This window comes from Marmota flaviventris, chromosome 9, assembly GCF_047511675.1.
Source record: "Marmota flaviventris isolate mMarFla1 chromosome 9, mMarFla1.hap1, whole genome shotgun sequence".
In the NCBI taxonomy this organism is placed as follows: domain Eukaryota; kingdom Metazoa; phylum Chordata; class Mammalia; order Rodentia; family Sciuridae; genus Marmota; species Marmota flaviventris.
Window position 1 is genome coordinate 51,240,388 of NC_092506.1, and position 16,361 is coordinate 51,256,748.

The window sequence follows — 16,361 nt, forward strand, 5'->3', positions numbered from 1 at the left end:
GGGATGTGGCTCAGTGGCAGAGTGCCTGACTAGCATGTGTGAGGCTCTGGGCTCAATCCCCAGCATCCAAAAGAAAAAAAGAGAACAAAGAGGGAAAAAAAAAAAAAAAAAAGCTTTGTACTGGTACTACTGATAGAGTAATTTTCCCTTTCCCCTTAAATTCTTACAGTTCTCATCTTAAAGTGCAAAACAGACCTTCATTTGAATTCATTTTTCAATTCTATTTTTTTTCCTTTTAGACTTACAGCAATCTACTAACTTGTAACTAATTCTAATTACTTAAGAAAACTGCTTCAAGTAACAGAAAGTGAAGGTCCACTTCTAGATGAATAAGAGCCAAAGCAATTTTGAAAACCTCAGGAGCTCTAAGGAACAACCAGAAGTAACAGAGACCAATGAAGGCTGTGCCAATAATGTTTGGTATTCACTTTCTAGCTTACCGGCCTGTCTTGTTAGCAGTGGAAGAGAAATGGATATTAGTTCATTTTGTTTAAAATGAACTTACCTTCTCTCGCAACTCATCAACACTATTGCTCTCCAACACAACCTCCTGGAAGGGATCCAATTTCATCTCTGAAGGCCTCCACCGTCGTGACAGAACAGCAAGCTGCGACATGGACTTCATCTTCTCTACCCCTAAGAACATGCAAGATCATGCCCATCATTCTATTTTCCCTAAAGGTTCATATTTTGACTTTCCCTATAGTTCCTGACTAAACAAAAAGATTTACTTCAAGTGCTATTCTTTAAAGTAGACATGAAAAAACCAATTATCCCAAGGAGTTAAGAATGAAATGTTTATTCTCTTCTTTCTATTCTTCAAAGACGACTGCTTTCTTTTATAAGCCATCCTTCAGCCAGTACTCCCTCCTGACTCCTGTTGGATGCTGCTTTACCAATTACTCTCTCCTCTGGATCTTCAGTGTTTGCTTCTCTAATGGCTATTACCCCAACCTGAAATCATAATCAAGTCATGTTTACTTTATCCTTCCTTTTTTTTTCATGTCAGTTATTTCTTCTCTTTTCATGAACTCCCAAATTTTTCGATTCTTTAAAGTCCAAGTCAATGTCACTTGCTTCTCTGGTATATACAAAAGCAAATCCCATTGATTTCGACCCTTAGTACCTATTATTTTAGAATGACTGGTCTGTAGTTCTTAATTCTCCCATGGATCACATTGCAGGTAATAGGCAATCTCTGACTCTTACTCATTTTTGTAGCACCAGGAATTAGCAGAATCTGGTGGATACAGTTGAGTAAATGTTTCTTGGATTTAATTACATGACTTATTTTTATTCAACTATTTTAATGATAAATATATACTTAAGTGATATTGATGCTGGCACCCACAATCGAGTACTAGAGATATCTAACCATCTTTGCCAATACATTATACTTAATCTTTCCTTCCAAGTGTGATTTTTATTTTCTTCATGGTCCCTGCCCAGTCACAGTGGTTATTCTCTAAGGCCCCAATACTCAGAGAAGGAATCTGCAATCTGGAACACTTGCCCACACAAAATGATGCCCAGAAGTTCTTTCCCTCTCCAGTTAACTTTTCAACTAATCAGAATTTCAACTATTTATATTTAAACCAAATTAGAATTGAAACAGCCTCTAAAGAGGGGAGATGTTTGTACTATTGAACTCTCTATAAGACTATTATAATCTTACATAAAATATCCAGAATTAATATTTTAAATGTCATAATGCTGACAGTAAATCAAGAGGTTACTGTTATGGGTTGTTTCATCCTCAAAAGATATGAAGTACAAATCCCAAGTAACTCAGAATGCAACTTTATTTGGAAATAGGGTCTTTAGAGTGGAAATCAAGTTAAAATGAGGTCATTAGGGGGAAACTTAGGTACAGACACGCCTACAGGAAGAGCACCATGTTTAGATGAGGGCAGACACCTGAGGTACTACAACTATAAGCTAAGAAATGCCAACAAACCTCCAGAAGCTAGAGGAGGGAATAGAATAGGTTCTCCCTTACAAGACTTTAAGGAACTGATCTGCCAACATCTAGACCTCTGACTTCAAGCCTCTAGAACTGTGAAATAATAAATTGCTATTGTTTAAGCCACTCAGTTTGTGGTATTTTGTAATGGCCGCCTAGGTAACTAATTTAAGTCCTTAACCTCAAAATCTTTGCTATATTATCAGTACCATATCCTCAATACAAAATAAGCCATAATGAAAAAAGAAATAAAATAATAAACAAGGCTAAGAAAATATTAGCAGAATTTGCTATACAATGTACTTTCAAAAAGAGAGAATTAGTGATCTCAAAGTAGAAAAAAGAAGAAATATTTAAAAGGAAAATGGTATCAAGAGAAAGAAGAGAAAGAAGAAAGGTAAAAGACATGTTCTCTAAAATTAACTGAAGCAATTATACTAGAACTCAGGGACAGTAAATAAAACTCTCAGTAATGGGACAGAAGCAGGCATTGCATCAATCTGTAATATGGCATATTAGATCCCTGATAACTCATTATTTGATTAAAAAGTGTAGGCTTCTATTAGTTTTAGGGTATTTCTAATACTTTTCCCCACAAAAATATTGCTAATACCATCAAGAACTTCAAGGAAAACTTCCCAGTTGCTGGAAATATTAATATCTTCTTCATAAATATGATAATCCAAAAAGACAGTGCCAGGATTCTTCCATGTTTTCTTCCTTAGACGAAACCTACAAACATAACATATTTAAAACTAGTATAATTTTAAATTCTTAGCTTAAAAAAACAATGTTAATCTGACACAAAAGAAAACTATGTTCAAATAAAGTAAAATGGCTATTCATTAAATCTGGGAAAAATGTAAAGAAATGCTCCCAGTACTTCAAATTTAATATCCTTCACAAGAAATTCAAACAGAATTCTAATATTCTTGCTTAATACTACTAATCTGCTATTTAATACTATTAAAATTCTGAAGAGCACAAGAATTTTTAATTCTTCCAAATTTAGAAAATCAAACCAGTCTATATCAACTGACCATACAACCACCTTTCTTCAAACTGCTGATAACACTGTAATTTTGCTTTACCTGTCAATACTGAGTTCTAAACCACACTGCTCCCTGAGTTGAGGAATTAATTCCTCTTTTGATTGCCGCACAGTCATTCCTTTAGCAAACACAGCATCTAGCAGAAACTTGCATGGCTGGGAATATAAACATAAATAATTACAGCTTGAATTATACATTAAGATAAGGATTATGGTGACATTTTATTTGTATTTTTTAATGATATGTGAAGGGCCTGAGTTTAAGAGTCTTATTTTCCTAGTTTCAAATCTTAGCTCCAGACTTACCAGCTCAGCTTTCTTGTCTCTGTACTCTGTACCTCAGTTTTCTCATTTAAGTTGGGAATGTATCTTTCTCACTGAGTCACTGTGAAGATTAACTAGAATAATGCACTCACATTTTCCTTCTTGTAATAAAATGATCACAATTTTCTTTTTCTTTTTTGCAGCCATAGGGATTGAACTTGGGGCCTTAGGCATGCTAATCTAAGCAAGCACTCTACCACTGAGCAACATCCCTAGCTCAAATGATTGCGATTTTGATGATAAAAGGAAACACTTTAATGGACTAAAATGAGGGAAATGCATACTAAATCTATGAGCACATTACTTAATAGTCTGAAAAGAAACATAGATCCACAAACCCCAAATTCATAAGAAATGTAAGTCAAAATGACCATAATGGGTCACAAATAAGAAATATGAAACGTGTTTGATGAAGTATTTGCCGAATGAACAAAGGCATTTTATGAAAAATTTACAGTTTGTCTACATTCTCAATAAGACGTTATAAACATCCTGAAAATAGGATCTTTGTCTTATTCTTTTGGGTATTAGCCACAAGTCTTTTACATCACAGGAACTAAATATTTTATTGATTACTCCCTAAAAACCAGCTTGCTTAGAATCTTAATACCACCATTTACAAATTGTGTGACCATTAATAAGATCCTTAAGTTCTCTGTGACACAGTTTCTTTGCCTATAAAATGGAAATAATAAATAGCACTTATATCATGAAGTTAACTTATAAGGATTAAATGAGTTAGCTTTTAGAAGCACTTGGAGAACAAATAGTAAATACTACATAAATACTTGTTACATATTAAAATGACTCTGGACATAAAAAGTCTCTATAGATTTTACATGTGAGCTGCTATTCATCTGTACATTTTATGATCATTCCAAGAAAGCAAGCATAAACAAACTTATTTTTAAAGACAGGAAAATTTTTGCCTCACTCCTGCACTATAGTGACATTTTAGAGCAAGGTGATGATAATGACCTGAGAGTCAAATTCACCACTGTTTTTATAAATGGAATTTTATTAAAATTAGTCTTTTGTATTAGTTTACATATTATCATCTCTGACTACTTTTGTGCTACAATGGCAGACTTCAGTAGATGCAACAGAGACAATATGATCTGCAAAACTAAAATCTTAAAAAGAAATGACTGATCATTATTATATTTTCAGTAACTATAAAAAATAACCATTCTTTGATGCATCACTCACCTCTTGTTCATTGACTAAAAGCTGGTACACTTTAACTCTGTATTCTCCTTTTTTAAGTGCTCTCCCCAGTCTAATTGTAATCTATAAATTAAAAAAAAAAAAACAATTTTTTTTTTTTTTTTAACATACACTGTCTCAGCAGAAAGATAACCCATTCTCACTTCATTGTTCAAGTTCTGTTTTCCAAAAGTCCCTAAGCTATGGGCTCTTTGAGAAAAGGTATATCTTTTACCTCTGAATGCCCAGGACCTGGAACACTAACTGATGCAAAGTTAACATTTAACAACTATTTGATGGATGAATAAAGAATATCAATAATCAAAACACCCCAAATAAACATCAAAGAAAAACCATTCTTTTAAGGTATCTACTCCACCTTACTAGGAAGTAGTGCAAGGTGTTCTCAAATCTATCATTTAAAACAGATCTAATTATTCAATGATTAATCAACCTTATTGTCATCTGAAAATGATGAAAGTGTTTCATTCAGTCGGACGCTCTCAAATTCTTGATTGCTGGCATACACTCGAAAGACCTTGAAGTGAGATGACAAAACTCCAACAAAGGGCTCTAAATGTTGTTTGAAAGCTGCCAGAGTAATTCTTTTATCAACATGTACCATCAACCCTAAGCACAAAACAAAACAAAACAAAAAAGGAACAAAAATGTAAAATAAACCTCTTTGAGTATATGAAACAGATCATAAATTTCTTTTTATATAGTAAGCAGAAAAAAGTATTTCTTAGACTTTTAGATAATATACTGTATTGGATGAAGACAAACAAGGACACTGAATATATGATAATATATGATAATATATGGCAGCTTTAACTGTTCTGAGATAATTTAAGTGCTTATTTACTTATTTGTATTGCTGAATTTCAAAACCAAACTACAGGGATTCTTTTAAAATACACACATTTCAAGCTCTACACAGTAATAATGTAGACTCTGACTGGGTTCCACCTGACTCCTCTGCTTACTAGCTATAGGACATGGAGCAGGTCATGGGCATTTGTACCTTTGTTTCTTTGTGGGAAAAAAAAGGAGATAATATTAGTATCTGCCTCATGGTGTACTGTGATTTTGATACTGTTCATTTATCATGCTTTTAGCAGAGTGCCAGGAATACAGCAAATACCTACAAAACTGTTAAAATATTATCTAGCTCTGGCATTTCTACCAGAAAAAAAAAATTCAAGACTAGCGTATTAACCATGTATTTGGACTGCAAGAGAACTGAATTTAAGTGGACCAGAAACTCCCACTTCCCCTGGGCTTAAACTCAAGCTCTTTGGCATTATAATACGTTAATCTTTGATTCATTTCAATCTTTTGTACCTTATTTTATAAGCTACTCATGAGGCTATTTCTAGAATGTTCTATTTATCCTGGTCCTCATATTCTAACAAAAACTTAACTTAGCTGTCTCATTTTCAGTGCTAAGTACAGGAACTGCCATGCTGCCTCAGGTCCATGGTCCTTCTACATCCCTGAGACTCCCCTGATTGTAGGTCATGTTTTTTTACAAAATCTAGGATAAGGGTAAAGGATGAGAATCTAAGAACACTCCAGGTTTACATTCTCAGGTCATCCCAACCCAGATATATGAATTTTTTTTTAATGGATTTTTCAAATTTTTCACTAACTCTTTTCTTGGTTTTAAGATATAGTTACATTATAGACAATGTAATGACTACAAATCTGAAGAAAATATAAATGTGATGAACTTTGTTTACTATATCCCTTTTTTCTGTAGTAGGGATTGAATCTAGGGGCATTCTACCATTGAGCAAAGTCTCACTAAGGTGATCAGGCTGGGCTCAAACCTGTGATCCTCAGCCTCTTGAGTAAATTGGGATTACAGATGTGCACCACCATGCCCAGCTATCATGTATCTTATGAGGCAGCCATTTCTTTTAGGTTGTTTAAAATGTCAACTTCTAAACTTTAGGGAGTGCCCATAAACATTAATAATCTAGCTTTTGGCCAGCAAGCTTCTGATAGCCAGTTTGAGGGTAGATGATAACAGAAAAATTACTTGATGAGAAATCAAAAGTCTATGGCTAGCCAGGCGTGGTGGCACATACCTATAATCCCAGGGACTTGGGAGGCTGAAACAGGAAGATCACAGGTTCAAGGCCAGCCTCAGCAACTTGGTGAGGGCTTAAGGAATTTAGTGAGAACCTGTCTCAAAATAAAAAAAAAAGAAAGGGCTGGGGTTGTGGCTCCGTGATTAAGCACCCCTCAGTTCAATTCCCAGTGCCAAATCTATGGCTAGATCTGTTTTGTCACTTTAGTCCTATACATGGCTGTAGGTAGGGTATCTAATCTCTCAGAATCTCAGTTTTCCCACAGAATCATAACACCAGTTTCACATATTATTGTTATGACAAGTACAGCATTATTCAAGTACAAAATAACACTGCCATTTTGGTTTCCCTTTTAACTTCTAGTAATATTGTATATATAGGAAGATAGAATTTTTTTTTATTGAAAATCATTCAAAATGGTGAGTAGGAACAAAAGATTAAAAGTCCTGGCCTGAATGATTTCCTGGGTCCTCTTTATATATAAGTCTGATTTTGACTAGCTAACTTTCCTATACTCTGAGTAGATCTACTCTATTATGGACATTATAGTATTTATATATCTCAGGTGGGTCAATACAGATAAATTGCTTAGCACAGTCCTGGCAAAGAATTGTTAATTTATTGGCTTAATTATTTCAGTTTTAGAGATGACCATGATACCACTTTTTGTCTATCTCTAAAAAAGACTGTGGAGAATTCAGTCTCTTTATAACACAATCTCAAAATATCTTCAGGGTTTTTCTTTTTTAAAAAATATGTATTTCTTGTATGAGGAAAAACCGTACATAAATATTTCAGTACAAACGCACTACAATTTATTACCTTGGCCCTCCTGTTTATATATAGGGTCCTAGAAACTATAACTAGATCCCATGAGTAAAGTATTTCCACAGAATCATCTATAGAATCTCCCTAAACAATTCCTGGGTCATAACTGACAATGACCAGTTCAATTATTTCCTAAGTGAAATGCCTATATTGCATACAACATGTCACTCTTCAGGTATCAGGTTCTTTGTTTACCTGTTATACTTGGCCATTTTGTCACTTACTCGCTGCTCACTTGTGTTCCTAGGTACCTACTTTGAGATCACTGAGGAACTGTGATGAACTGTTCTTAGTACCTACTCCTGAAAAACCTGGCTCCTGTTTATTATCTCTCTTCCCCTTTCTCTGAACGAGTTTCTAAACACAAAAAGGCATATTCCTGATTGATTTCCTGGGTCCTCTTTATATATTAGACTTGACTTTGACTAGCTAACTTTGCTGTACTCTGAGTAGATCTAAATAAACCTTGTGTATGGTTTCTGAAAGCCTATGTAAACTGTAGCAGATGGTTTCTCTTCATTATATTTATTATTTCAGTGAATACCAGTAAATTAGCCTAGTACGAATTTCCAAAAAGGATAAAATAGCCAGCAATGTTCCTTTTAAAAGAGTTTATCAACTGGACACAATAGCACACACCAATCCTAGCAACTATGGGAGACTGAGGCAGGAGGATTGCAAGTTTGAGGCCAGCCTTGGCAATTTAGCAAGACTCTGCTTCAAAATAAAAGATAAAAATCACTGAGGATATAGCTCAGTGGTAAGGTGCCTCTGGGTTCAATCCCTAGTATAAGAAAAAAAAAAAAAAAAAGGTTTATTTACTATCCTATGATAGAAATGAGATTTTTCAAACAATAAGTATTTCCAACTGAAAGAATTCCTAAGGTTAAGACAATCATCCAAATTTTCTGCACATCATTCTAAAACAGACCACTTAAAAGAACAATCTTTTCCTAAAGAGGAGCTACTTTTAATTTTCCCAGATCTTTGATGGATTCACTATGCTAAGGAAGCAGAGTAGCTATTTTTTCATTACTATGATGTAAGAAAAATAACAGTGACAGCAGTTATGGTGTGACTCAAGCAAAATATTTTAACTTGTTTGAGCCAGTTACTTCACCAGTGAAAACTAACTAATGATAATAATTTTATGTTAAGAGAACTAAAATGAAATAATGCTGAGCAGCCTAGGTAAAAGCTCCATAGAAGCTTAAAGCATTATATAATATGATTTTTATCTCCATTTTGGGTGACTAATCCACATTCCCACACCTGACTCTCTGTAAGATATATGTATGGAAGTCTTATGATTATTACTTGGAAATACATAGCCAAAAGCACGAATTTATATACGTTTAGTACTGATTTCATAATTTCTACAACTTTCTTCTAAAAGACAGAATTCTGAGACTTCAATAATCATAGCACTAACTTTTTTTTTTTTGGTTGTACATCTCCTCTTCCCTGGTAGATGCAGCATAAAGCTACATCTTAATTGTCTTTACTTCCAATAGCTATGCAGGTATCTAGAACGGATTCAGGAAATAACTAATGGGGTGGGAGAATGGATAGATATAAAAGCAGGGTTTTCTGCCAAAGGTAAAAGCATGTGCATTCAATTAGAAGCCTTATATTCTAATAATAGTACCACTATTCACTAACTATATGTACTTTTAAGCAAATTATCCATCCTCTGAGAGCTTCAGTTTTCTTATTTGTCAAAAAAAGATATCAAAGTCTTATTAATTTCAGAGAAGCTTTAAGAGAAAATAAGCATTCTCAAAGCTCAAAATATAAGGGGTCATATTTGTTTCATTAATTTGGTTTTTCAAATATTTCTCTTTTACATTTGAAAAAAATTATATTTTGAACTTCATTGTGTTGCTAATTCTTTGGCTAGTTTTAGAATGAGGTTTCATTAAAGTTCTTTTCAAATGTTCTTTTTTTTAAAAAAAACTCACAGAATGTTACATATTTGTATGTTTGTGTTGTTACTGCTTGTCTCACACCCCCACACTGGCACATCTCTTTCATCTTTTTGAGATTTATACAATTTAGAGCTTCTAGTTTGTACCCTGCCTGAAGTCTGACTTTCCTGTTAATTATGGATTTTTAGGGGTGAGGAAAAGTTGTCCTTGATTGCAATGGGAACAGAGAGAATGCACAAATAAAAAGTTTTCTTGGGGCCAGGTGCAGTGGTGCTCACCTGAAACCCCAGTAGCTTGGGAGGCTAAGGCAGGAGGATCTTGAATTCAGAGCTAGCCTCAACAAAAGCAACTTAATGAGGCCCTGTCTCAAAATAAACAATAAAAAGAGCTGGGATGTGATTTAGTGGTTAAGTGCCCCTGGGTTCAATCCCCAGTACCTAAATAAATAAATTAAAAAATCTGGGCATTGAATATCAAATTTTCTAAAGTTATCTGGGCTTTTTTTAATTGAGGGGGAGGGTCATTTATTTTTTTAACTATTCCTCATTTTTTTTTTAAACTTGGTATTTTTATCATTATTCTTTCCTAATATTGAATTATCTTTTTTTAAAAAAACAATTTCACAAAATTTGACATAACTATTGACTAACGTATTGATTAACCAGCTGGTCACCAGTTCTCAACTAAAAATTGTAATGAGGAAAAAGTTGATGCTGTTTCAAAGAACCATTTCCTTTTGAAGTACATACATTTATGTCCTTCCCCAGAGCCTTCATCTGCAGCATAGGGGTCTGCTTTGAAATACATGTACTGCATTTCTCCCCTACTCTTGCCACTCTCATCATATTCACTATCAGTTCCAGAGTCTTCTTCTGCTGTATCCCATGTCTCTTTTTTCCCTTCATTTGCTTTAGTTCTTCTGCTACTTGTGATACTGTGAGAGTCAAGTCCATTGGCCAAAGGGATCTGAGCATTATCTGCATTGCACAAAGTATCACTGCTATGACTGGAGCTAAGAATATCACTGTCCACTGAACTCGTACTCCTGTCATTATTCACATCCGAGTCTGATCGTTCTTCAGACTGAAAATTTTCTGGGTCAGAAGTCTGAATGTGCTGTTCAAGTTCTCTATTATCCACTGATGCTGAAGAGTCCCTCTCATTTAGAGGTGATTCAATGTTTTCAAAGTCACTTGTTTCAGTACTTTTGCTGCTGTCCCCATTATCTCCATCCTGCTGTTGTTGCAGCGATAAGCTTTTGAGTTTTTCAGTGCTTTCTTCCAGAATAGCTTCCACAGACTTTAGGCTCCCTACAGGTCCTGTGACTCTTTCACAATCTTCATCCACATTACCAGAATCACCTCCAGCTTTCTGGTATGCTGTCCTTTTGGAATAAGATCCTGGGGATTGTTCAGGTAGCAAAACAAATAACCGAATTGTATTTGCATGTCGATCCAGGAGTTTCCATAAATGAGAGTCTGTAAAGGCCATCTGGTAATCCAAAGTCTCGGAACTTTCAACAAACACCTAAATAGTAAGTTAAAGAGTTACAATGTAGTTTGTTAGTGATATTTTTATTCATCATTAGAATAACATCAATATAAGGCTGTGCATAATAAATCATAAAATTGTGATGATAGTGTTTCCAAAGGATACTGCATTGTTTTGGAGACTAAAAGAAATATTAAGCTCATCAGTCTTTGCAATTAGCCATAAAACTATGCCAAGATGGGCAGATATGGACAGACACAAACACATACACTTTCTTTACTGGACTGCTCATTTATAAAAAAGTTTTATATTATACATGCTGCCTTTTAGGAAGCTAAAGTTGAGCATGAATAAAGGAATATAAATAAATCCAAATTTTAAAGACATTAATAAGTAAATGATCTGGTTTTACAACAAATAAAGCGCAAGGAAGCAAACAAACATAAACAACACAAGAAATACTATAGCTTAAGAAATACATTATGTCTTAAGAAATATATTATGAACTTTGCTTCCCCATACTTCCGTTTATTTGAAAAAAAGTTTTTTAAGATAGTCACAGAAATTGGAATATGGTCTAGATATTGTTCAAAACATTTAGATTTTTTTAGGTATATAATTATACTTATTTTTTAAAATAACAGCTACTTTTTAAAAAGAGAGCTCACCCCAGAGAGATACATGTTCACATTATTAATAGATGAAACGAGATGATGCAGAGGATATTTTTCAAATAATTTGGAGGAAGTGAGTAGTTAAATACATATGAAACAAGAGTTGATAACTGTAGAAGGTGGGTGATGGGGACATGGAAGGGCATTACTCTATAGTCTCTCTGCTTCTGTGTATGTTTGAAATTTTCCATAACAAAAAGTTTAAAGAAAGGAAATGCACATACACAAAATTGGCACTATTAACAGCATTATTTTTGCATAAAATAACACTATTATTAACTAATAAATGATACAAATCAGAACTATTAGATAATGTATTTTTAAAAAACGACACACAGAAAAGTATTAGGATATAGGTGAATGAAAATAACATTTTAAAAATACTGAAAATGATTAAATGAGATATAAGACTTAAGATGCACTAAGATGAATGAGACTGGAAAATGTGATAAATCCAAAATGATAATATTCTGTATAGTAGGCTTCCCTTTGGCTTTCAGTATAAAGAACTATCTTTTGGGGAGAAGCCAAGGATGAACAAAATTGAGAAGACATAATCATTATAAGTAGATTCATTCATTAAGCCTTCACCAAAGAGGCAGGACTAATCTGAGGCTTGAAAAACAAATGTAGAGAGAGAAGAAATAACACTCCAGGTGGTGGTGCACACAAACAGGAGACACACACAGAAAGAATCAATTCAAAGGAGAGAAAGAAGCCTGATTGAACCTGACTACTAAGGAAGGTAATTATTGGGAGGAAGTGCAAATTATAAAGGTCAGGTCCAGACACATGGTGGACAGCTCGGGAGGCCAAGTGTATAACATGGAACTTCATTTCACTTATTATCAGCAAAGAAAACAGTAATAAAGATAAAAAAGGACATACCTTGTTACTTCTAAAAAAACCTTCAGCTTTCAGGGTTTTACTGGGTACACTGAGAAGACGCAAATCATTATAGCAGCGTTCCAGTACTATTCTCATGGTCTCAGCAGGTAAATGGATGGCCTACAATGAAAGTAATTTCATAAAAAAGTACTCTTTCAAAAGTACTTCTGCTTGAAGTAGAAAGTTCTTTAAAATATCAGAGAGAAAATAAAGAGAAAAATAATTTTGGCAGAGGTTTTAAAATTTTTGGAGAATCTAAGGAAAAAATTACTAGTTATATCCATTAATTAAGATATGAATTAGAAAAACAAAGTATCTCTTGTAAATGTATGCTCTGAAACTATTTTAAAGGTAGGATTTTTTTGCTAAAGAAAAGTACTGAAATCATATCACCTCCTCTACATGCTCTCACACAGCATGTAGAGGAGGTGATATGATTCTAAAGGCAGTGAGTAATTGACTTTGAGAATTGATGTCAAACCAACAGTTAAAACATCTTAGTTTTTTGATAGACCCTGCTATATATTGTAAATAAATTGTTGATGCTTTTACTAAATCAGTTTTAATCTGTTGAAAATGGGATTAATACTAAGTTATTCTGAAATTCCACATCCTTAATTTTTGCAGTAATTTTAACAATTTCAGATAAAATGAGCAAATAAAATAATTTATTTAAAAACAATTTGTTTTCAATACAACTAATGGTGTCAGCTATGAACATCAAATTCTCAGGCAGCTTCACTATACTTTGAAACAGTATATTTATGTGGGGTACAGTGGCATACACCTGTAATTCCAGCAGGTGAGGTAGAAAGATCACAAGTTATAGACCAGTCTCAGCAATTTAGTGAGTCCCTGTCTCAAAGTAAAAATTAAAAAGGATTGGGGGTGTTGCTCAGTGGTAATACACCCCTGTATACAATCCTCACTATTAGAAAACAAAAACAAAAACAAATGATATTTGCTAGCACAATGTCCTATGACTACATTTTTTTTCCTCCTCCTCTTCTTCTTCTTCTTTTTTTTTTTGTTGGCACTGGGGATTGAATCCGGGGGCACTTAACCACTGACCACATCTCCAGCCCTTTTTTGTATTTTATTTAGAGATAGGGTCTCACTGAGTTACTTCACTAAATTGCTGAGGCTGACTTCGAACTTGCGATCTTCCTGCCTCAGCCTCCGGAGCTGCTAGGATCACAGGCTGCGTGACCACACAGTGCTACATTTATTTCTTAAACATATTTTTCCTTAACAAGATTATTAGCTTCATCAGGGAAGGAATCAGTACATTATGTGTGTGTGTCTGTATCCTATGTGAATGCTTATATTCCAGACTAAACTGAAATTCTTTACATCTAGCATTTGTATTGTTTAAATGAAGAGCAATTATATTAACACAGTATGAATTTATTAGCAATTTAATCATAAAAAATATAATTTTGCAACATTGTTTGTCTCCTGAATATTATTACTTTGGCAAAAGTGTTAGAAGTCATTGTTTTGTGTTTAACATAATAATTGCCACCAATTCTAATAATAGTTACAATTTTTTTCATACAAAGCACTTATTTTTTAATGTTTATGGCAACCCTGCTACACTGGTATTAAACCCCCAGATAATGAGATAAAAGATAAAATGGCTAAAACCCAGACTCAATTTCCTAATTTTCAATTACTGAACAATTTTCAGTACACGAGTTGGAGAACCCTGTAAAATTTTGCCTGCTCATGTGTTCAAGGTTCTATAGTGTACACAACGCCTGAAAAGACAGTAACCATTTGTCTGAAGTAGACTAGCCCATTCCCCAAAGAAATTTAAATGTTTTCATCATCATATTTTTCCAGTTCAAAAATCTGGAACAAGACTATGTTCTCTATCACCAACTTGCATAATGGGACCAATATTTAAGTCATCCCCTTCCCTGTGGAGTCTGCTTCCTCACCTCACTTCTCTATTGCTATTAATATATCACCTTTCCGTCACCCAAATTTGAAGCTTTTCAGGGTCTCTGTACTCCTATTTTATACCAACTTTCACCAATTAAAAGTCCTACAGAGTCTATTTATATAATCGCTCTCACAATCTATCATAAGCTCTACTTTCTCTCATTTCCAGCCATATGCCTTCAACTGAATTATTTCAACAGCTTCCTCATCCCCATTTCTGACTTTCCTTCAATCCATCTGAATCACCAGTCTACTGTCAGTAGACTTTTCAATCTATAGCACAGATCTGTTCATACTACTGCTGTACTTAAAAAAGAAAACAAATTTAAAAATCTACTCTCTATTGCCTGCACCAAAAGAGAGCCCAAATTTTCACTATTCCTGTTTAAAGCCTCCCATTAAATAACTAAATTTACATCTCCAGGCCCGCTTCACAATGACCCACCCAAGGCTCACAAGTCATGGTTATGTGTATTTGCTTCATGATTTCTTGCCTCCATACTTCGTTCAATCTGTTCCTTCTATCTGAAATGTCCTTTCCTACTAGAGTTGTGCCCTAACTATAAAAACTGCCTCTTAAGGTAGAGCCTACATTTTACTTATAACTATCACACAGTGCCTCTAGCAGGCCCTCAAAGATATTCACTGACCAATTTTAAAACTTACCTTTGAAATCAGTTGTTTGAACTCTGTAACCGTCTGATTTAAGTAAGCTCGAACAGTTATGGGAGCAGCTACAGTTTCTGCCTTTAGATCAACAACATGAACTTTCACCATCACTTCTGTCACATTTGAAAACACAAAAACATAATTGGAGGTTATTTTTTAAATCTATTTCATATGAGCACTGCATTCTTAATGTGTTTCTAATAGATGAGTGCTGCTAACAGTGTTAAAACAGTGTTTCTAATAAGAGAGTATTTTCTAATTACCAATATATAAATGTACTTTATACACATAACACATGTTTAAAACTTCTTCACAATTTATCACAATACAAGCAAAGAGACACAAGGAAATGAGGCTAGTTAAAAAGTTCTCTTAGATTTCTTTAAAAATAGCAGTCTTCACTACGAAGTATTAGTTTTGCCCTCTGCACTATACATTACCTACAAAAGTAAAATGTGATTTGTAAAAATGTATGGCTTTATTTCCTTCTAAAACGTAACTATTGACAAATTAATTAAGCACATTATTAAAAATCACCGTGGATGGGAATGCAAATTGGTGCAACCAATATGGAAAGCAGTATGGAGATTCCTCAGAAAACTTGGAATGAACCACCATTTGACTCAGCTATCCCCACTCCTCGGTTTACACCCAAAAGACTTAAAATTAGCATCCTACAATGACACAGCCACATCAATGTTTATAGCAGCTCAATTTACAATAGCTAAACTATGAAACCAAACTAGATGCCCTTCAGCAGATGAATGGATAAAGAAAATGTGGTGCATATACACAATGGAATATTATTCAGCCTTACATAAGAATGAAATTATGGCATTTACAGATAAATGGATGGAGCTGGAGAATATTATACTAAGAGAATATTTATCATGCTAAGAGAAATAAGCCAAACTCCAAAACCCAAAGGCCAAATGTTTTCTCTGATAAGCGGACACTGATCCATAATGGGGCGTGGGGGGCAGGCAGAAGAATGAAGGAACTCTGGATTATACAGAGGGGAGTAAGGGAAGGGTAGGAGGTGTGGTGATGGGAAGGATGGTGGAAAGAGATGGACGTTATTCCCTATATACATGTATAATTATACTCCAGGTGTGACTGTACCATGTACAGCCAGAGAAGGAGAAATTGTGCTCCATTTATGTACAATGTATCAAAATGCATTCTACTGTCATGTATAACTAATTAGAATAAATTTTTAAAAATGGGAAGGGGAGAGAATGGGAGGGAAAAGTGAGGATTATTAATTGAAATCAACTTCTAAAGCTCCAAATACAG

At 34.3% G+C, this 16,361-nt stretch overlaps 1 protein-coding gene across 3 annotated transcripts in view; it reads right to left on the reverse strand.

The window, feature by feature from the left end:
• The window catches only part of Usp47 (ubiquitin specific peptidase 47), a 103,938-nt gene that overhangs the window by 3,369 nt on the left and 84,208 nt on the right, over positions 1 to 16,361 (reverse strand). For all 3 annotated transcript variants that reach the window (XM_027942261.3, XM_071616386.1, XM_071616385.1), the window contains exons 18-25: positions 15,063 to 15,178; positions 12,450 to 12,569; positions 10,146 to 10,923; positions 4,999 to 5,174; positions 4,548 to 4,628; positions 3,055 to 3,170; positions 2,577 to 2,695; positions 506 to 636 (exon numbers count right to left, since the gene is read on the reverse strand). In XM_027942261.3, coding sequence (XP_027798062.1) covers positions 506 to 636; positions 2,577 to 2,695; positions 3,055 to 3,170; positions 4,548 to 4,628; positions 4,999 to 5,174; positions 10,146 to 10,923; positions 12,450 to 12,569; positions 15,063 to 15,178 — 1,637 coding nt within the window. The remainder of the gene's footprint in view (positions 1 to 505; positions 637 to 2,576; positions 2,696 to 3,054; positions 3,171 to 4,547; positions 4,629 to 4,998; positions 5,175 to 10,145; positions 10,924 to 12,449; positions 12,570 to 15,062; positions 15,179 to 16,361) is intronic.